We start from the raw sequence: 23,390 nt of genomic DNA on the forward strand, positions 1-23,390 counted from the left end.
ATATCTCAACAACTGTTGAATATGTGGCCAAGAAATTATGTGCAGATATTCATGGTCCCCAGAGGATAAAGCCCCCTGACTTTGGTGATGCTCTAAGTTTATATATATATATATATATATATATATATATATATATATATATATATATATATATATATATATGTATATATATATATACATATATACATATATATGTATATATACATATATATATATATATGTATATGTATATTTATGTATATATATATATATATATATATATATATATATATATATATACATATATATACATATATATATAAGATACATTTACTGGTTTTGTTATTACTGTTTACTGTTTATTTATATTAATTGTTTTTTATTTTTACTATGTGTCTCGTGTGTGCACTTTACCCATCTGCTGCTGTAATCTTGCAAGTTTCCCCACTGCGGGACTAATAAGGAATATCTAATCTTATCTTTCCTCTCGTGCCACCAGCAGGTCAAAGTGTTCACTTCTCCAGTGAAATATCTCATCATCTACTAAGTAGACAAGCACAAACTTGCTTGCGGTTTTTCAATCTCAGTTGTACTTTGTGTTGCTAGCATGCTAAACTAACATGATGAACATTGTACCTGCTTTACATCTGCATGTTAGCAATGGCATTGAGAGAATGCTAGCATGCTGACGTTAGCATATAGCTCAAATAACTGCAGAACCTAAGTACAGCCTCACAGAAACATTAGTGTGTCTGAAGACTTTTAGTCTTTGTTTAGAGGCTTGAAAATGTAAAATCCACAAGATAAATTCTGATATTAGAGGTTAGTCTGAAAAAAAATCTTGCAGTGCTTCCGATCTCTCTTGTGAGGGTCTCACGTCCCTGATTGCCTCCAACTTTGTTGGAAGTTAATGGGGGGCTCATTTCCTGTTTCAACAAAACAATGCTCTCGTGCAGAAATTGAGGTCAGTAGAGAACTTGTTTTTCCAGTCGGGTGCGGAGAACCCGACTGGCCGCCTCTTTGACCGCGACTCTACCCAACACTTTTGGGATGTCTGGTCGGGCCTTTTCCCCTCCAACATCAGTGACCAACCTCATTAATGTTCTTGTCGCTGAAAGAGAGCAAATCCCTGAAGCCAAAATCTTGTGGAAAGTATTCCTTCAAGAGGAGGAATAGCATTGCATATGTATTGCCTCGGGTTTTGACGTGAGATGTTTGGCAATCTAATGTCCGGGTGTAGACATACATACAGTAATATCTTGGCAGTGCAATATATCTTCATCTATCTAATAATAGATTCACACTTAATAATAAACTGAAATGTAAAGCTGTTGTCACAGTTGAAAATACATATGGGTGGGAAATTACAGGAAAAGATCAAAAATAATGTTAAATCCTTCTTATATATAGTCTATGGTTGAATCAATACCCCTTTGACACATTTAAAATGATCAGCTTTACTGAAGTAAAGTGGTTCCAAAACTATTGCACTTCATATTAAGCGTGTTCACGATATTGTGTTCCACTTGTAACACTGTGCTGCAATCTGTGCAGCAAGTGGTTATTATTTGGGTATTGGTTGCTGGTTTGTTGATTCACAAGCTGGGGGAATGATTCAGAGGGAAGACGCTCCCTTCAAATCTCCTCGTAACCTCCATAGTCCCAGAACCAAAGTTGTATAATAAAGGAATGATAAATACCATAAATCTAATTAAATATGTTTAATATAAATGTGCTCTGAAGTATATAGACGACATTCATGGTTGTTCAAACTAGGTAGTTTCTGCGTATACATTCAGTGTATGTAGAGAAGTTGCTTTTTAGGTGACAGGTTATAAAATCATTACGTTATTTGTAGCCTTGTCCACACAGACTGGTCCACCCTGTGTTTTAAAACCATTGTGAGGATATCAAACCTTATGTTGCTGAATTTCTGTGTAATTTTTAATAATTATAAAAATTGTATGATTGCATTTTTCTATTATCTTCCCTTTATTCCCTTTATATATCAGTACTACTGAAAGATGGGCTTGAGGGCTGTTTTATAATCAAAATCAGAATTACAGTCAGCATTATCGAGTACGTGTACACATACAAGGAATTTTACTCAGATGTTAAGTTGTTTTCAATGTTCTTGCACACGGTTCAAGAACAGGAAAGATAGACATACATTTAAAACAATACATACAGTTATATAACATATAACAAGCATGGAGAGTAAATAGATAGATAGATAGATAGATAGATAGATAGATAGATAGATAGATAGATAGATAGATAGCAACAATATACAAAACTTAAAACAATAACATAACAATAATAACATAATATTATGACTTTCTCGACATCTAGAGAAAACAGATATGTGGGAAATGTTTTGATTGTGCAAAAAGTTTTGAACATCGATGTAGTAATCAATTGAAAGGAATTAATGTATCATTGATGTGAACCTCATGGATATTTAAAGACACAAACGAGGAGGGAAGAGTATTATACAGTGTATATGCGTACATGTCTGTTGACTCAGCAGAGATAACATTAAAGTTTGAGAATAAATATTTCTGATCATCAAAATCATTCTGTATTGCTTTTTTTGCATTCTGTATTTAGATTTTGAATTGTAATTAAATAAATAAATAAATATTATTCAGTTGTTGATATTTGGTAACATGTACGTCTGCCGTTTTTTTTTTGTCTGTCGGTAATTAAGATATTTCCGACGGCACCTGAAGGCAGCATCAATGGAGTGGGAGAGGCTGGTTTGTTGACTGACTTCGGCTGCGCAGTAGCTGGCGCTGACAAACTGGCTACGAGAGAGAGCGAGAGAGAGAGAGAGAGAGAGAGAGTGTTAAAGCCATTCAGTTGATAGGATGTCAACAATGTAACTCTAGTTGTGCAGCCGTAGCCACAGATTCCGGCACAACACGCGGATTGCCCGCAGATGAATCGCGTGTCATCGGACCAGTTTGTGACCAGTTTGCATAAAGTTAACTGAAGTTAGAAGACCGACAAGATAAACGGCTGAAGTTGCTCCGGAGTGAATGGGTTAGTTTATGTAACGGGAGCAGGTCAGCCAGCTGAGGGCGACGAGGAAAATAACACCGTTTCCAGATGGATTTCTGCCATAACATCGTTTGTTTATTGAGGGCTGCGGTGTGAGGTCTTGACGTGTCTGCTCGCACGTTAGCTGTCAAACTCTCTCGCTCGTCCCGGCGGCAGCGGCCTAGCTAGGAGACGAGCAGCGAGCTAGCTAGCTGTCCGCACGCCTGGCTCATCTTCCAAAGTAAGTGTTTACATTAATAGTTCATTGACAGCTGCGGGTTATCTAACTGCGCGCACGTACACCTATAACGCCAGACGGGGAAGTCGCTGAAATATATATTCACAGCGGGGGTTTTTCTCACGAGTGTGTGGTCACTTAACGGGAGCCTCGTACACAGGTGTGAGTCCGTGACGTCGAGGCTGCTGGCATTAAATTAATCTATTGGAGCCGTAGCTAGCCGACGGAAGCCCGCGAGACCACGGCCTTGATGAGGGTTGATCTGCCAGCTAAGTGTCTGATTTTTAACCGGATGCGTCCAGTTCAACCATCGATTTGGGGATTTGCAACTTTACACAGCAAACCCCCCTTTAGGTGAGCACTGAACTGACATGACAACAATCAGCTCTCCAGCAACTGTTGCATGTTTCCCTTTAGTCTTAATGCCAGATTTAAAAGGTCTTGCAACCTATTTTTGTGCTCCTGACATTCAGGATATAGATTATGCATGTTGGAGCTTCCCAGTAGAGAGTTGGTGTGAAGACCAGTCTGCAAGGAGATGTATGGCCAAGCAGGCATACTTTGTGTGTTTAGCAGAAGTTAAGATAATATACTAACTCCACTGCTGTCATAGGTGCCATATCCTCTTTTTAACTGTCTTTGGGAAGTGTTGCTATAAACAGCATGCTGGATATGTAACGTTAAGTGTATGTTTCCGCTCAGTGAGCAAAGAAACATACACATGCTGAATTAATGGGACCGGTTTTAAAGAGCTATTGATCATTTGTCACGTACCAAGTACAATGCGGACCTTTCACTGTGAACCTCCTTCAAATATAAGGGGTTGCTGCTTTTCTCTGTTTTATTGTTTTGTGTGGCTTGAAGCCCTTTGTAGGCTTTTGCAATTCCCTTGGGATCTGAGACATTTTTTCGACACCTTCAATGGGTCGGTCAAATACTTACTTGATAAAAACAATAATCCTATTGATGTGTTATGATTTTATTTTTTTCTAGTTTGAGTCAATTCATTCACGTCAAATTATAACAAATATGAATATGTTTCAATGTTGTATGATTATGAAACACATTAGTATTAAAAGCACGAGTATTCACCATTCACACACACGATAAAATGGTGAATGGATAGTTTTTCTTTTACAACAATAACATAATTCATGATTTTCTTTGACTTGTTAGGGTCTCTGTCTTATGTTTATTATGCCAGAACAGACCTCACTTCAGTTACTTGAATTTAATACTGAAAACATTATGCATGGTGGGCTGATTGCATAAAGAACCAAGGACAGGACCCCGGCAATATCATGGCCTATTCTAGATTATAATTGTGGAAGAAATACAACACCAGTAATTCAGCCCTCAGTTTGATTTAATACTGTCTTTAAGGGAAGGGGAGTAGAGGTGGGCGGAAAAGCAGCTATTTGGATTTTTACCAATTACATGTACATGTACCCGTTAGAATTGTATATATTATTTTACATTTAAAATCTATGTAGCCTAATTAATGAGAAAATCATAACTTTTAAAAGTGTTAAACTGTGCTGAAAAGTGTAATGCAACAGGGCTAAAATCTCAAAACTCCATTTACAGCGAAACGTTTCTGATTGCATTTCGGAACTCTCACTGAGAGCTGCCTGTTTTAGAATTAAATTTGCAAATTGTATGACCTTCTTTCAGACCGTGGCTCCTCTGCCCTGCAGCTTTATGTAATGTTGGAATTTCAAGAACAATTTGTGCAACAGTTGAGACTGTGTAACATAGCAGATCACAAAGTTAAATACAGAAAACAAGAAACCATTATTATTTCTGCTCACATTTTGCATTTATGTGATTGAAGGTTTTGTGTTGTTGATGGCCTCCCTGCCAGCCATGCACACCGTGACTGACACATGCCCTGCGGTGCACCAAAATGGGACTGCCCATCAGGAATCTCAAAACGCAAGGCCAGCTGCTGCTGTTCTGAAGCTTCATTTCTACCACAGCAGCCAAGGAACGGCCGACGGCGGCTTCCTCAGCTACCCGCCGGGGGACTACGTGGCTGAGGAGCTGTGCATAGATGCAGCCAAGGCATGCAGTGAGTACTTAAACCATGCAAGACTGCATAATGCACACACACTGATGTGTTTTGCTGTAACCCGGAGCATAGGTCCTGAGATAAGGTTATCTAGAGGCCGCAGTGAAACATAAAAATCGTTGGCTCGTTCAATATTCTCAATGCTTTATTTACAGTTTGTCTAGCTTTCCTTACTTTGTTCCAAGGTCAAAATATGATGGTTTGGCGGGGGGTAGTTCAATTTAAGAGTGAATAAAAGGTATGATGCAACTAATACACAGATCAGGGCCTTGCAGGGGAATGCTAGACTAGCCTGCATGTTGATGGAAACGCATGTTATGTGTTTGATGATAAACCAAACACAACTGACATTTGAGACAATCTTTATTGACCCGTGTGTTGGTACTAGAAACATATACCGTAAAATTTGTGTTATAAGCCGTTACTTTTTTCTTTTCTTTTTTCCTCAACTTTGACCAATGCAACCAAAATATCGTTTTTTTTTCCGATTCTAAATTTAGCAGCAGTTGCAAAGACATACGGTACAAAATTCACGTGAAATACTCACCTGAGGAGGCGCGATGGAAAACAGGTCTGACGGCAGGGGTTCTAGAGACAGGGGTCCTAACCCAGCGAGCTAGCGATCGGGGAGCTAGCGCTGACAACACTGTTGTTTACTTGAGCTCAAACAGTGCGGCAGCTGCAGCTAGCGCTCAAGCGCCACAAGAATTTGTGGCTGCACTGTTTGATCTCAAGTAAACAACAGTGTTGTCAGCGCTAGCTCCCCGACAACCACCGACGGTAGCGGGACCAGTCCCGGCTTGACGCCCAACACAGGCAGCGGGGACGCGGGCAGTAGCAGCAGCAACAGCGGCTTATAAACCGACACAATATAACTTTATTTTTTTATTTTTTTATGTCATTGTTTTCATTTAGTAGATGCGGCTTATAAAAGGGTGCGCCTTATAACCCGCATTTTACGGTAGTTGTCTAGTGTGTGTGTGTCCAAAATCATAACATATGATGTGCTCTTCTGAGTTTCCTCTAAATTAACACAGATTGTACAATTGTAAAGTAATTTGTTTGTCCACTTAATTTATATAGATGAACAAGGAACATTGATTTGGATACAGTACAAGCTACCTTGTACTGTTTCAGGGAACATTTCACACAATTGAATAGAGTGCAAGTTTAGAGAACATAATTTGGTTTCTTATTCTTTGTCTGCTTTAGGTATATCACCACTGTACTGCAACCTTTTTGGTCTCTTCCGAGAGCGAGACAGTTTGTGGTTTTCACCCAACCACATCTTCCAGCTGGACGAACTGGCCTCTGAAGATGTGTTTTTCAGAATAAGGTAGCATCCTTGTTGTTGCGTCTGCTTGCCTCTTTTGTAACTTTCCCAGATTTAAATTGTATTCTTCTTGTTACTTACTGCCTTTTCTTTTTTGCTGTTTACCACAGGTACTACTTCCCTGGCTGGTACAGTGGTGGGGCGTCCAGAGCGTATCGATATGGGGTTTCCAAGAGGTCCGAAAGCCCCGTCCTTGATGACTTTGTAATGTCATACCTCTTCTCTCAGGTGAGCGCTTCATCATACAACCCCTCTTTTTATTCCATAATTGAAAGACACACTAAAGTCTGGTCTGTAAAAACGAGGGCTGCCCGTGAGAACAAGTGGCAGAGCGGAGCTATTGTGCAAAGAAAGTTATTGTCCTTGTCTAGAACAATTAAGTTAGCCACACAGAGAAAAGTTTCTTCATCTTGAATAATGGTTACAGTCACAATGCCGATAAAGCTTTCTTACTGACGGTGACAAGCCGAAGGCTGCCATGGACCCACGAGACGTTGGAAATGATCAGGTTTTATGTTTCAATTTGATTTGTGGAAAGGCTTTTTGGGAAGAATATGCACCAGGTCAGCACAATATCCACAAATAAACAAAAAGAAAAGACCCAAACCAAGAATGTCTCTGTTTTTCTAACACTTTTTGTCTTCCTCAAGCCCATTGGCTTGGCTCATGAAGATGTAGATTTTTTTAGAAGTGGGCTACAAATATTATAATATATATATTTTTTTGAAATGACAAAAAGTAATTTCCTAAAATTGCTAGGCACTGTAGACTTTGCAAACGTTACTAGAACAGAACTAAGAAGTGCATGTTTTTAGGGACTATTTTCAGCCTTGAATTGCCGTTAGTGAAGCACTAGAACGGTTTGTGTGGAATTTACAAAAAATAAAACATGTTCACAGTAATCAAGAAAGACGTCACCCAGTGCACCATGTGGCTCATGTCTGTAGTTTCCCATAATACATTTTCACTCAAGGCTAACCAAGTCGGTTAATCTTGCCAGGGATGCCACATTGGCTCACATTCTCTGTACTATTGTAATTAGGGTTGGGTACTGAGAACCGGTGCCATACTAGCACCGGTTCTCGTTAAAAACGATTATTAAAATAGCGCGGATCAGAGCACACTCGCTGCTCTGCTCTCTGTCTGCCTGCATGCAGAGCGGGGCTCGAGGGGGCGGGGCTTCCAGCGCTCACACACACCGCGCGCGCACACAGAGATCGCTGGAGACACGAGCACGAGCTTTTGAACGTCCGTCCTCGGCTTGATGGAACAAATCTCTCCAGTTGATATTAATGATGACGTGTAGTCCAGTAAAGCAGCAGTTTTAGGATCCAACAGTGTCTGAGTTCTGTTGCACACGGTCCCATCAGGCCACCTGATGCTTGTGTCTGTTCTTTTTTTAAATATATATATTTTATGGTTTGAAGCTGTAGTTTGAAGTGTGTTTTGTATGTACTTATTTATTTATATCTATAGTATACTTTAAACAGTTAATAATATTGTTCAATTTGAAGAAAAAGAATTGCCTTGGCAATAAAAAAGTATCGGTTCAGGCACCGTTTAGGCACCGGTATCGTTTTAAAAGTATCGGTTTAGCACTGGTATCGGAAAAAACCCAAATGATACCCATCCCTAATTGTATTACCTTGGAGATCCACTGTGGTTTTGAATGGACTACATTTTAAATGTTGCTTTCTCACTATTGGCTGCTTTCCTTGGACCAAATACGAGTTGTAATCAAATTTGTGTTTTTCCACATAACTTTTTAGGAAAGCTGGAGAAATGTACGTCATTAGCCCGGCGTGCCCTCAGTCAAGTTCTTGAGTAACTTGATTACAAACAATCTGTGATCCTAATTTTTTGCATCAAGGCTTTGTTGATCAAACAAGCAAAAGTATTTTTTCTCTGATTACTTGATTAATCAATAGAATTATCATTTACTAAAGTAATTGACAACTGCAGTCCTGTTTATAAACCGTATTTCAATAGAAACAATGTGTGTGGTACAGGTGAATCCAGGTAACTGACGCTAGTATTATGACTGGAGCTGAACCCTGAGTGAACTGAAGGATTATGTGGATTTGTGCCTGTGGAAATCTGCCCTGGTGGCTCGGGACAAGTCTGAAGGGGAGACGGGAAGCATTACTGCGGCGGTCATTTGAGGGTGTAGCGTGTTGGCAGCCATTTAGCTATTACACATGCTTGCATTCACACCGGACAGATGTTTAGTTTTTTGCTCTGTGAAGGATGTGTAAAATTCCTCGCAGTCTAATCTAAAGCTGAGCCTCTGTGTTTGTGATAAAGTAAGGTTATTATGACTCGCAAAGGGAAGTGTGTCTCTACTGTTGGGACTCGCCACTAAAAAAGGCTGGGTCAACAAGACCGAAGCACCCTGGCGTGTTCTTTCCCTTCACCTCGGCTCTGTTCTGCTGTTCTGTTATGCTGTGTGTCTGTCTGGCAAACTCGGTCTGGGTTTCTGCCGAGTGTCTGGTCAAGAGAGAGAACCTGTGTGTGACGATGACGCTGAAAGTCAGCAGTAATGTTATAGCTGTGAACGTAGCGGTGCAGTGTGTGTCCAGTTTAATTTGAATTCATGTTTTGTATAAATATTACTAATTGTCTTTTGATATATTTGTGTCAGATGGGTTCAACAGTGATTGTGTTACTTTTTGTGCAGTGGAGGAATGACTTTGTGAATGGCTTCGTGAAGATCCCCAACTCTCATGAAACTCAGGAAGAGTGCCTTGGTATGGCCGTACTCGATATGACAAGAACTGCCAAGGAGAGACAGATGTCCCCGCTGGACATCTATCGCACAATAAGGTACGAGTGAAAAACGAAGGCGGCTTTTGATCTGATTCTTGGGGAATTATCAGAAATGAACTCCCTTTTCCTGCTAGTGATGTAATAGTGTGTAACTCGTGCTAAAACCCAACTTTTTCAAGTGTTGATACCAATCTTACTTTAAAGAATAATAAAAGCCACACTTTGAAGCTAAGAAGCTGACAAAGCATTCAAGTCCAACTTTTTACGAACACTGATTTTTTTTTTTTTTATTCTCTGTGATTCAAACACATTTTCTTTTCTTATTTCAGTATCTTTTCAACTAAAAAGCTATTGAGGTTGCAGTCCTTGCCTGGTGTTAGTCAAAAGTTATTTTTATTTGACACACAAAGTTTGTGTGCAACAGCGTACAAGAACACATTAAAGTGATAATAAATCCCTTTCCACTGAAGATACTTTACTACAATAAGATTCATGCTGATACATAACAAATATATGTTTCCTTCTTGCTTACTATTAGCTACAAGTCCTTCTTGCCAAAGGATATGACCGCTCAGATCCAGGACTGCAACTTCTTGACACGCAAGCGAATCCGGTTCCGCTTCAAGCGCTTCATCCAGCAGTTCAGTCAGTGTCGGGCCACAGCGCGCGATCTCAAGCTCAAGTACCTCATCAGCATGGAGTCCCTGGAGAAGTCCTTCTACACAGAGACCTTCCAGGTTAAGGAACCATCCAGTGGACAGCTCATCATCCTGGTGGCAGCGGATAGTGGCATCCAGTGGTGTCGAGAGAAACTGAAAGATTCCGACCAGGTTGGTATCCTGAGTGCTGTCAGACATGTTGCTGCCTTCTAAATACTTGCTGTACTGGAGGCCTTTTAGTTCCCAGAATACCTACATATTAAACAACACATGTTAGGAAAAGAAATAGGAGAATTGAGAGCTAAACCGAGCAGGAGACAACAAACAGAAGCACAGAATTGTGTCCTCAAGTATTGGCAGTATTTCAGAATACACTCATGCTATGTTCATTGTAATGTGACAATATGTGTCAACCTATTTAACAGTATTATTTCTGTGTATTTAAAAGAGTTGTGGCAATACAGACAATACTAGTTAGTGGGATGCATTATTTGCTGGTTTTGTGGCAACCAAAGTCCTATCTTATGCTGTTCGTCCAGGAGCTGCAGACCCTGTGTGACTTCCCTGATGTCACTGACATCAGCATCAAGCAGGCCAGCAGGGAGGGTGCTGTAGAGAGTCGGGTGGTCACCATCAACAAACAAGATGGCAAGAATCTGGTAAGTTCTCTTTACTCTGTCGTAACCTGGCAAAGAAACTACTATTTGACCAAAGCCAGTTTTAGTGAATCTGGCCCGCTATCTCATAGAGGGCCATAAAAGTAGAAAGAAACACTTTAGACAAAAGCCTCTAAACGATTTAGAGGCTTTTGCTTCCATCGAGAAACAATGAAAAAAACAATAATAAGATAGTTCAAGAATGGTGGACACATGATGTCTAAAAGTGTTTTTCGTGTATTTCAGGAGCTGGAGTTCCTCAGCCTGTCTGAAGCGCTTTCCTTTGTGTCCCTCATTGATGGCTACTATCGGCTTACTACGGACGCACATCACTACCTTTGCAAAGAAGTGGCTCCTCCCAGACTTGTGGAGACAATCGCTTCCCATTGCCATGGCCCCATCTCGTAAGTGGACAATAACAAAGCTTCATTCATGTTTTACTACCAGCATTCGCGAGGCTAAAAAAAGAAAAGAAGATCTAGTTTGAATGAAAAAGAAGAAAAACACATTTTTTGTTCATACATTTTTCTCCTAATCCTAAATTATTTCATAGGAAAGATTCGTTAAGATGTGGTGTAGGGCAGTGACGTTTTGTTTTTTCATTTCGATTAATGCATGTAATGCGGAACCAAAGCTCACAAGTTCTGCAGGGAAAGTTTTGGCCATTTGACATCTCTGCGTTGGCAGCTTCTTTTAATAAAATTCTTCTTCAGGCAGAATACTGTACAATTAGTGATATTTTTCAAAATAGTACAAGCATTCCTCAAGTCCTCGTGACTTCCTGGAGCTGTATTTCTCTGCAGAGATGCAGAAACCTAATGTGACTGTTCTGTTTTGTGTTTTTGCTGCAGAATGGACATTGCCATCAGTCGGCTTCAGAGGTGTGGAAACAAACAAGGAGTTTACATTTTGAGATGTAGCCCTAAAGACTTCAACAAGTATTTTCTGACTTTCCCTGTAGAGGTAGGTCAAACTCACCTGTGGTGGTTGCCTTGGCATATTTCAACATGTGTATTGACCTCTTGGAGTAAAAATGTAAATACAGTAACAATTATTCTGTTGTATGTTGCTCTCATCTCATCTTACTTGCCATGGACATTTTATAAACTGTGTTTGGGCCTCTCGGTTTTACACTTTTTCTTCTTCTTTTCTTTTCCTCAAAATCAATAGAACTTCTCAGATGCAGCAGTGGTCAATGTCGCCTTTAACGTTGTGACAAACGGAAGAGCTTGATCCAAATGAAATAAAAGCTGACAAATATAATTTAAATCAGGAAATTCCTGATATCTGAAAAGCTGCACTATATAAGGCTACATGCACAGTAAAACATATTCGATGAGCTGCCCATCCAAAGAATAGAATCCAACTGGACTTGTGTAAATCAGACTTGGTGACTGAAACTCAAATGGTTTACTTTTCCACTGTCTGCCCTCCTCTTTGTGTCTGCTACTGTAGGTGTATGATGTTGTAGAATACAAACACTGCCAGATAACCAGGTCTGTCGTTGGGGAGTTTAACCTCAGTGGAACCAAAAGGAACTTCAGCAGCTTGCAGGAGCTTCTCAGCTGCTACCAAAAGGAAACTGTGCGCTCTGACAGCTTCATTTTCCAATTCAGCAGGTGCTGTCCACCAAAATCCAAAGGTAAATCTGACGGACTGTGGATTTTTTTGAGATATTAGTAAACTTTAGCAAAGGCTGTGTGTGCTACTGTCTAATGTGCAATGTAAAAATGTAACTACCATATGCCACAATATTATCCATCTATGCTTCCGCTCATCTGTGGCTGGGTGGCAGAGGCAGCAGTCTCAGGTCACGATCACAACGAGATGCGTCGCTAGAAACACTTGTTTTCCTGCGGGACGGTGCGCCTGCCGTGTTCTCTTCTCTTGCGCCGCACGTTGCGTTTTTCTAGCTTTCCTTTGCAAGCTCTCGAGAGTTCAGGAGTTGTTCAAAGTTTTCTTTTCACCGCTCGACAGTTTCCCCTGAGCCAAGCCCTGCTTTTCCTTCCCTTTTTTGTCTAACCTCAACGGTGCGTCAGAGTACCGTTGAGGCCAACCAACAGTCCTGATGTCAGATTTATGATTGTATAATTAAAGTCTTAGTGGATATATAACTAATAGATGGTGTCCATGGGCCTCCAGCCGTATGGTATTCATATGCTCGGAAAACAGAGTATTGGACTCTGTGTCCCCAAAGAAGAAATCAACTGCCCTGGACAAATTAACGCTCATTTTCTGCATTCTGTTATGAAATTAGTTTAAAAGTAAAGTCAGTACTTTGGTCAGTCTTCAATAGTGAGGCAGAGTGTTTAGTTTCAGAATTGGGTTACATTGATTTCAAACTAATAACTGGAAGGACTCAAAGGTTCCTCAGTCCTTTTTAGTAACGTAATTTAACCAGAACTAGTCGGAATTTGGGTGGAGGATTCATTTCCACCGAAATGTTTTCATCGCTCGCATCAGTGTTGCCACTTTCAACATATCAAACTATATCAATTGCTTTTAGAAGTTTAGTTCCTCAATAAGATTGCTTTCCTCTCTCTCTCCATCAACAGAAAAGTCGTGCCTCCTGGTGTGTAGGAGCAACAAGGGCTCCGAAGTGCCTCTCTCTCCGTCCCTACATCGACACAACATCAGTCAGATGGTGTTTCACAAGATCAGGAAAGAAGATCTGGAATTTGTAAGCTTAGTTTGCATGTTCAGGACTGTCAGTCAATACATGAACATGTGTTAGCATTCCCCATTATTGTGTTTGTGTGTGACTAACATGTCTTGCTCAAAGTTAAATACAACAATCACCTGTTCAGGGTTCGAATTGAAACCTGCAATAATGGTCTTCCTTTCAGATGGAGAGTCTAGGCCAAGGGACGTTTACAAAGATCTTTAAAGGGGTCCGCAAGGAGCTGGGAGATTATGGACTCGTGCACCAAACGGAAGTTATCATGAAAGTCCTGGACCAAGCCCACAGAAACTACTCTGAGGTGTGTGGCTTTTTGAAGAAGTGCAAAATGTTTTGTTTGCAGGTCACAGTTTTCAGAAGGCTTCTTTGTGCAGCCGCTCTGAGCGCCTCTAGTTGGAAATCTCTGCCAGCCCTTTTTTGACCGAGATAAACACTTTCTTGATAAATTTTTTGATATATGAATTAGGAATTGATTGATTTGCACACCTATGTAAGACAGTACATACGTAACAGACAGTTTCTGTTCAGAAGAAGCATTAAAAACAGTCGCCATGATGTGTCACACAGTGAACTTTAGTTGAATGTGAGAAATGTAGCTAAAGTAAATCGCCGGTGTTTTTTGGGGGGGAGGTTTTTTTCGTCATTTTATTTTAAATGGTCTGCCTCAAAGAAACGCTCGGTCGCTGCTCAGCAGGCAGAGAGAGCAACAGCGGAGAGAGCAAACAGCAGAGAGAGCAAATCTTTTATACTTTAATTCAGTGCCTTTTTATTGGGCATCAACCTCGTGTTTATACGCGTTTTGCAAAAAAGAAATAGACTTGAAGTGTAAATGACCTCTGGCATGCAGTCAGTGTAGACGGCTGTAGAGATTAAAATCAGAGCGTATCTGTTGTGCGAGTTCAATACGTTTGATACGCTTGCAGTCCGGATGCTGGGACAGTTGTGGTTTGTATTCATTTAATCAAACATTACAGAAGTGGAAATCTGCACTCCATAAACTTTTCTAGTTTATTTCACATTGGTTTCTCGCTCTTTTCTTGATGATCTTGTTTTGCATTTACTTTTTTGCAGATCACAGTAGTGTAGCGCTGAATTATTTAGTCGCTTAATCAATTTAAACAGCTTAATTGCTTCAGTCATTTGTTGAACAAGTTTGAGCTTCTCATATTTTAGACTTTGCTGCTTTTCTTTCTCATATGTATATTTTAAATTGTATATTAAGTTATTTAGTTTTGATAGCACTTTTTCACCATTTCAATTTCATTTCAATGTTCAATCGGGGCATTAAGAAACCGCTTAAGGTGCTTCCAATGTGAGTGAAGGCACACAACATCTGAAGCCTGTGTTTCATAAACTTTATCTGACGTTGATATGAGGCTTGTTAAACAAATCAAGCTGATTTCTTACAGTTGGCTTTCTTTTATACAAAAGTCCTATTTTTGTAGCCCTGAAACATTCTGAACCTCTCCTTTATTACATTGAAGATGATTGTTAGTTGTTGTTGTTGTTGTTTGTTTATCGTGGGCACTTAATTAATTTAGTTTTCTATCTGAACTGTCTTCTCTTGTCCTGCAGTCTTTCTATGAAGCTGCCAGCATGATGAGCCAGTTGTCCCATAAGCACCTGGTACTTAACTATGGTGTGTGTGTTTGTGGAGAAGAAAGTAAGTCAGTTTAGAGACGTACTCTGAACTTGCCAAAAGCAATACTCTTGTTTATTGAAAAAAACAGAATATTCTGATCCCCATTTGTTTGTCAAACACTGAGCGTATGTTATCATGGTCTAATTATGTAAAGAGGCCTCGCTTTGCTATAATTTTGATTAAAATAGTTCAAACACAAAGTGTTTAGTCTTTAGTAGATCATGTTGCTATGAACCATAACCATGTCAGATTCTCAAGTGTCCTTGTTGTAACACCGTTTGCAAAGAGGCTCATAAGAAGGATGTTTATTTGATGTTAGTTTTAAGAATTGCGTTGTAATTGCACAAATGTCCTGTTTCAGATATCATGGTGCAGGAGTATGTGAAGTTTGGGTCGCTGGACACCTACCTGAAGAAGAACAGAAACTTGATAAACCTCCTGTGGAAGCTGGAGGTGGCGAAGCAGCTGGCCTGGGCCATGAACTTCCTGGTAGGGATGAGTGTGGTGCCAGACTTGATGCCAACTAATTCATAATATTGATGAATATCAATTTGTGTGTTTCTTGAATTTAATTGGGGACACAAATTGTAATAAAGAAAAACTCCAGGTGGGGACAAACTGCCTACCCCAAGCGAAGGAGTTCAAGTATCTCGGGGTCTTGTTCACGAGTGAGGGTAAGGTGGAGCGGGAGATCGACAGACGGATCGGTGCGGCTGCAGCAGTAAAACAGGCGCTGTACCGGTCCGTCCTGGTGAAGAGGGAGCTGAGCCGGAAGGCGAAGCTCTCCATTTACTGGTCGGTCTACGTTCCAACCCTCACCTATGGTCACGAACTCTGGGTCGTGACCGAAAGAACGAGGTCTCGGATACAAGCGGCCGAAATGAGTTTCCTCCGCAGGGTGGCCGGGCTCAGCCTTAGAGATAGGGTAAGGAGCTCGGACATCAGGGGGGAGCTTGGAGTCGAGTCGCTGCTCCTTCGTGTCGAAAGGAGTCAGCTGAGGTGGTTCGGGCATCTAGTCAGGATGCCTCCTGGACGCCTCCCATTAGAGGTTTTCCAGGCACGTCCAACTGGTAGGAGACCCCGGGGAAGACCGAGGACACGCTGGAGGGATTATATCTCCCGGCTGGCCTTGGAACGCCTCGGGATCCCCCAGAATGAGCTGGAAAGTGTTGCGGGTGAGAGGGAAGCCTGGGTCGGCCTGCTGAACCTGCTGCCACCGCGACCCGACCTCGGATAAGCGGCTGATAATGGATGGATGAATGAACTGGATTAAATTGTAAAAGGAAACTTTAAGAAGAGCGAGTCATTGTTTTCTGTGTTGGTAAGAGATTGGCTGGACTCACTCTTGTAAACTCTGGTTATAAATCGTATTCTCCTCCCTTGAACTAACTGCACTATTTCTTTGATGCTGACACAGCGCTGTGGAGGTAGGTGTGGCTATGTGAGACTATTGAAGACTGATTTATCTCTCCCTCTCTGAACCTGCAGGAAGAAAAGAACCTTGTCCACGGGAATGTATGTGCGAAAAACATTCTTCTGATCAGAGAAGAAGACCGGCGGGCTGGGAACCCCCCCTTCGTCAAGCTGAGTGACCCTGGTATCGGCATCACTGTCCTTCCCAAAGAAAGTGAGTTTATGTCTCTCCTGTAATGCATCTCTTCAATCAGCAGGGGGCAGCTGCTTAACAAGGTTGTGTTCTTAAAACCATATTGTCCATTTTGCATAGTTACAGAAGATGCAGGTAAAATGAGTTGACACTGGTATGTTATTTAAAATAAAGAAAAAACTGTGTTTATTGTTTTGTTGTTACTAGTTTTCTATTTTGTATCAAGTCGAACTGTAGTTTTACCCATCATTTCCAGTGCTATAATTATAAAGTTAAATGTTTTTGTTTGGGATCAGTCCTGATTGAGAGGATACCTTGGATTTCCCCTGAGTGTGTCGAGGACCCAGCCAACCCGAGCCTGGCTGCAGACAAGTGGAGCTTTGGCACCACACTATGGGAGATCTGCAGTGGTGGGGAGAAACCTTTAGCAACACTGGACAACTCTAAGGTAGGGCGGGGGGATGTGATCTAAAATATATGCCATATCAAGGTGTATATACCGTAGTCAATATTAGGTGGTGAAGATACTGTGTATTTCATTGTATATGATTATTGTTTTTAAAATCATCTACACATGACTAACCCTTCTCCCCTCACAGAAAAGCCTGTTCTATGAGGACCACCACCAGCTTCCTGCGCCAAAGTGGACCGAACTGGCGAATCTGATTACCAGCTGCATGGACTACGAGCCTTTGTTCAGGCCCACATTTCGTGCTGTTATCCGTGACCTCCACAGCCTCGTCACACCAGGTTGGTTTATATGCACCTAATGGTGTCACCACAGGGAATCTAGGTCACACCCGTGTGGAATCTCTAATTTCTCCATATGCACATCCCCTGAAGATGCACACACTCATCATTGTGTCCTCAGAAGGCAGAGCTCCTGTCTTTAGCTCTAATTAGAACAAGGTGATTAATAAAGTGGAGACAGTTTTCAAGGAATTATTCAGCTTTTTGGAAAAGTTTCCTACTAAAAGTTAGATGAGAAAATAAATATGTCATCTCTTTGTGATTAATTTAGATATTTGTCCAAGAGAGGATTTGCCAAGCTTGTAAGTGTTGATTTACTAAATTTCTGAGTTGACTGCATGGTGTTTGTCTTTGTGCCCCCAGACTATGAGTTGATCGTGGACAGTGACATCTTGCCAAACCGGACCGTGGTCTCGGGCTGGTCCACTGGGGGCTTTGAGAGTCAGGAGCCGGCTCAGTTTGAAGAGAGACACCTCATATTCTTACAGCAGCTGGGCAAGGTATGAAGAAGTGTGGAAACTGTGCCCTCTAAGAGCAAATCAGCCCACGTTAATAAGCAGAGGACCTATTACCTCTTCTCTTCTTGCAATAGGTTTGTGTTCGGCATATGCTGTCATGATGATTTTGACTTTTACTCTTTCCTCATTAAGTTATGGCCACATGATTCAGGAAGAATTAAAACATTATGATAGGAATGTGATTGAAAAAACATGCTTTATTCACCAAACATTTTCGACTGGTGTACTGCATACAAGTTTAATCGAGAGCGATTTGCTTTGATTTGATGGACTTACATTGAAGCTTTGGGTACGAAATAAAAAGAGTAAAAAAAGAAAAAAAAGACGGCTCACTTTAGTTGGTCTTCTCTTAAAGGGAAACTTTGGCAGCGTGGAGATGTGCCGACATGACCCGCTTCAGGACAACACTGGAGAGGTCGTAGCTGTGAAGAAACTCCAGCACAGCACTGCAGAGCACATACGAGACTTTGAGCGAGAGATTGAGATCCTGAAATCTCTGCAGCATGAGAACATCGTCAAGTACAAAGGCGTTTGCTACAGTGCAGGTATAGTTGACCTGCTATTAGCAGCTTCATTCTCCTCAAGAACTGAAATGTTTCCTTATTTGGGAGGAGCATTTGAAAATGTACAGAAAGCTTTTGGCACGCATCCTCTCTACTTTTCCTTGTAGAGTTTGCCACTTCAATTTCAGAAGACTGCCTTTACACTATATATATTTTTTGTAATAATTATATTTTTCTACTACTTTACTCCTACAATCTGTGAAATCTTTGCAAGTTCAAGACTTTTGTGACAGGTCTTCTGGATGACACAGTTTCTTTTTTGGCTTCGCTTAGGACGAAGAAATCTCCGTCTGGTCATGGAATATCTTCCCTTTGGGAGTCTGCGAGATTATCTCATGAAAAACAAGGAGAGGATGGACCACAAGAAGCTTGTGCATTACACTTCACAGATCTGCAAGGTACTTCCTTTTGTCCAGTTTTGCCGTGTGCTTCATGGACCTGAAGCTCCAGATACAATTTTTGTTCTTGTTGTTATTGCACTTCCAGGGTATGGAGTACCTGTCCAGCAAGCGGTATATCCACAGAGACCTGGCAACGCGAAATGTCCTTGTGGAGAGTGAGCTCAGGGTAAAGATCGGCGATTTCGGCCTCACCAAAATTCTGCCTCAGGACAAAGAGTACTACATGGTCAAAGAGCCAGGGGAGAGTCCCATATTCTGGTGAGTCTCTTTTAAGTATATCCGTTCTCTCCGTAGAAGAAGTCTGCTCCCTCCTCATGATGCTGTGCAGAGTGCAGCTGCGGCTACTGAAAAAGTGTGATTTTAGTTATAGTTACACAAGGAACTTAACTGGTTATGAAACTGACTTTGTCTAATAATCTGATGTCAGTATATGATTTACATGAGCAAACAAGACCATCGTCTATCTAGTGATGCTGGTTAGTCTTAAAGCCTGTCATTGGCTCTGGTTCCCCGCGATATCAGACAAAGCGATTTTAGGCATGCAGATTGACCAGAAACTCTGGACCTGGAGCTCACCGCCGGCTTCCTGGGAGACAACTGACACCGTGCTGCTGGAGGCTCAGGTCACATTGCTTGGCCCACTGGAGGGAAAGGAGGCCCTGCTACTGTAAAATTAGACATTTTCTAAAGAGAGTCTGGCAGCTGCAGATCTTATTGACATGACACGGTGGTCGGGTGCTACTCAGGGAAACACTACACCTTTTGTCCACAGGAGCCGCTAAATTCCCCCCAAAATGAAAGTTCCTTGTCGTAACTTTAAGAAATCCAAATACGCTATTTGGACAGGTCTTGATGCAACATTTCCTGTTCTAGCAAACTCTTGAATGTTGATCCACTTTTAATAAATTCTTGTGACATTTTTTGTTGTTTTTGTTGCTGTGATGCCTGTTTTAGTGTCAAAGATAACACAATTCTCCACATTCCTAAGGGGAGAAGAGCAGGTACAGACAGTCACTCAGTGTGCTATTTTGCAGGTACGCCCCTGAGTCGCTGACTGAGAGCAAGTTCTCTGTGGCGTCGGACGTCTGGAGCTTTGGAGTGGTGCTTTATGAGCTCTTCACCCTCAGCGATAAGAACTCCAGCCCTCCGGCAGTAAGTGCTAACACGCAGTCGCACGCATGCATGCACTGCTGTTTTTTCACCATCTGTTCAACTTTATTTATTGATACTGCTTTTTCTCACTGTGGATATTTCTGGTCTCAGGCCGCTGATCCAGGAGTCCAGCGTGATTTATCCACAGTGACAAACATTTGTGACACAATTAAACATAATTTAATTTGGGAAATTTCTGAATGTGCGCGCTTTTCCGCGCTACACCAGACAAAGTAGAGCCTGTGACTCCCTTACTGAGGTCATTTAGTAGTTTGTCATGTCACCTTTTCTCTGCTCATGTTGCGTCAAATGTTTTGCTTAATTTTTGTTCGAATAATTCAGTCTTTGTCTTGGCTGTCACCATTCTCCTCCTCAGGTTTTTATGTCCATGATGGGGAATGACAAGCAGGGACAGCTGATCGTCTATCACCTCATTGAGCTCCTCAAGTCAGGCAGCAGGCTGCCTCAACCTCTGGGGTGTCCCACGGAGGTAGGAGCGGCCACTGCTGTTTTCTCTCTGACTGGATCATATGTATACTCTACACACATATTTACACTCTCACTGTTTCACCTTGTATGTCAATGTGTGTGCTCCATCATGTCCAGTACATGGACACATGCATGCACACAGTCTGTTTTATCTGTTCTGTTTAACTTAAGTGTTTTTTTCTCCACAACAAACCACAACAGGAACAACGGCTGCAAATTAGCGTTTGTTAGATGCGCTATGTAAATATGATATTTGTTGCATTAATTCTTCCTATGTGAAAGTGGTGATCTTAATCGTTTCTGGTAAATAAACTGACACATAGAAATGACTAAATCAATAGGTCAATATTATGCAATTTATATTTGATTGGACAATGCAGACCCTTGCCGCGTGACTTTGTGTTGCAGCAAAAGTTGAATCCGGTTTTGGAGGGCAGTATTACAAAATTAAAAGGAATACTCATAATTCTACAAATGATCCCTCTTTTGACAATGTAAGGTGTTAGAAAAAGTGTCACTTGACATCAGTAAAATCATTAATCAGGCCATTTATTCTTTGCAAAGAAGGAACAGAGTCAGAAATGAGACGTAATGCTTAACACATCGCACATCCTAGACTGCGCTCCGATCATTTGGAGAGTTACCTCCTTAAATACATAAAACACACATTCAACAGCAGCCCTCATGACGTCTTGCACTTATCGTGAACCTTCCCCCAAACTATCCCAATTGATAGTTTTGTCTCTGCCATGTCCATAAGGACAACAATGATGTTTATGTTCTTTGGCCAGGAACATACAGATCATTCACAGAGTTTCATTAAGTAGGGGAGAGTTCACCCGTACGGGCCAAGAAACAGCAGAAACAGCAGTTTTTCTCCAACATTAGGTAACATATCTTCAGAAAGAAAAGAAATAACTGACTGGCACCAAATAATGAAAATTAGGTTTAGGCGTACAAGTACAGGTCCAGTTACCATTAACTAACCATGCTGTTTCACTCATGAACTCAAAATGAACTCACTCACACACGATTCTCTTTCTCCCTGTTTTTCCTCTCAGATACATGAGATCATGGAGGAGTGCTGGGACAACGACCCCGGCTTGCGTCCTTCTTTCAAGGAGCTTGCCCTGCGCATAGACCTGTTCAGGGACAGTAAGGAGTTTTAGACTGATTTGAAAATCACCCAAAGTGCTCTGCTCCTCTCCACTGCCCCCCTGCTTGTGACGAAGGCCAAAACAAGATCCTTCTGCTGAGCACCAGCAGGTGGAAAAGCGGGTTGTGACTGGAAGAGTGTTGGTTCGAAACTAGGACGGCTCATAAACTACTGCCATGGTGCCTTTTAAGCAAGGCACTCAACCCCTCTTTCTATAGTGGCAGCGGAACGGAAATAGAGGTTTGGATCAACTGTTGACGGGAATGTTGGTTTGGTCAGAGATCCTGGATAAAAGTTTAAAAGAAGAGTTTGAGAATTTGTGGATACTAAGAAGATAATTGCCAGGCCTAAAGCTAGAGATGCGTGTTATAAAACAAGTTATCTCTCTTTCTGTGTGTGTGTGTACGTGCGTGCGTGCGTGCGTGCGTGTGTGTGTGTGTGTGTGTGTGTGTGTGTGTGTGTGTGTGTGTGTGTGTGTGTGTGTGTGTGTGTGTGTGTGTGTGTGTGTGTGTGTGTGTGTGTGTGTGCGAGAGTGTGTGAGTGTGTGAGTGTGTGTTGTGTTCTTATAAACAGCTAGCAGGACTAGCTCTCGCCATCAGCTTTTCCACTCGCCTGAAGAGAAATTGTCGAATAGAGCTGAGTGTTTTCTATGTATGTGTGTATATACCCACAGTATAATGGTGTAAATATGTCCAGAGAAATTTTATAATTTTATAAAATGAAAATATAGTAAAGTACTATATTTGAACTACACGCAAGATGTCAGTCTAAATGAAGTATATGCAAAGGCGATTTAAAAAATCTATGATTGTTTTATGTTTTTATTGTGAGGTGGTGTGAAAATTAAAGAACCGTTCTATTCAATGTATCTGTTCAGCAAAATCTTGTGGTCCATTGCTTTAAAAGTCTTCATTATTTCCACAGTATGAATGAAATGTGCGACCCTCAAAATATTGTTTGGAGATTTAAAGGGAAACGGCACTGATCACAAAGAACACAATGTACTGAATTTGCCTTTTTATTAGAAGGCAATTATCTCAATACTAAAAAATCCTCATGCGCTGTATGTGCATGTGTCAGTGTTCAGGACGCCGTCCAGAAAGTTGACCTACTTTAAAGTGTGTAAACACAAAACAATTAAGGCAATTGTCAAAGTATTTAATGAACATTTAATTTATTTCAGGTGATGCAGATGTGTGTAACTGAAGTTTTAGTCCACATAGCACTATCTTGCAGGGGGAAACATTTTAACCTGCGTACTAACGGCCCCTCGTGATGTATCTGCAGTAATGGAGACCGTAAGGGGGCACATGGAGGGGGTTCCACCAAATGTCATAATGTCACTTTGACATTTAGTAGAACTTAAATGTCCCTGGGGAGCAATTTAGTTTGCAGACAGTTGAGTAGTTGAACATCTAAATAATACAGTACATGTAGCAATAAATATAATATATACTTAAGAAGTTAAATCTGTAGCTACTATACCTAACTAAGTTTTGGCATATATAATATATATAGGCACATACTAAGTGCAATAGTTGGGTATGCAAGTCATTTAATGTTACTTTATATTCCAGCCTTACAACATTTCAGTGCAATGTATTGCACCTTTGTAATCTGGGTGGCCGTTCTTCATCCAGGTAAAGAAACAAAAGAGCACGGATGGAACATGTATGTTTTTTTGATGAG

At 41.1% G+C, this 23,390-nt stretch overlaps 1 protein-coding gene across 1 annotated transcript; it reads left to right on the top strand.

Moving 5' to 3' along the window:
- The first annotated feature begins 3,174 nt into the window (after positions 1-3,174).
- On the top strand, positions 3,175-22,549 carry jak2b (Janus kinase 2b). Its single transcript, XM_079222367.1, has 24 exons — positions 3,175-3,262; positions 5,094-5,330; positions 6,543-6,666; positions 6,774-6,891; positions 9,341-9,486; positions 9,968-10,259; positions 10,628-10,747; positions 10,991-11,148; positions 11,596-11,707; positions 12,200-12,386; positions 13,300-13,424; positions 13,591-13,725; positions 15,000-15,087; positions 15,428-15,555; positions 16,555-16,693; positions 16,969-17,120; positions 17,272-17,422; positions 17,786-17,922; positions 18,296-18,485; positions 18,777-18,901; positions 18,990-19,162; positions 19,939-20,056; positions 20,433-20,546; positions 21,607-22,549. The coding sequence occupies exons 2-24, from the start codon at positions 5,108-5,110 to the stop codon at positions 21,712-21,714; spliced, it is 3,363 nt and encodes a 1,120-aa protein (XP_079078493.1). The 5' UTR covers positions 3,175-3,262; positions 5,094-5,107; the 3' UTR covers positions 21,715-22,549.
- The last annotated feature ends 841 nt before the right edge of the window (positions 22,550-23,390 follow it).

The sequence above is a fragment of the Taurulus bubalis genome (assembly GCF_910589615.1).
Source record: "Taurulus bubalis genome assembly, chromosome: 8".
NCBI classification, from domain to species: domain Eukaryota; kingdom Metazoa; phylum Chordata; class Actinopteri; order Perciformes; family Cottidae; genus Taurulus; species Taurulus bubalis.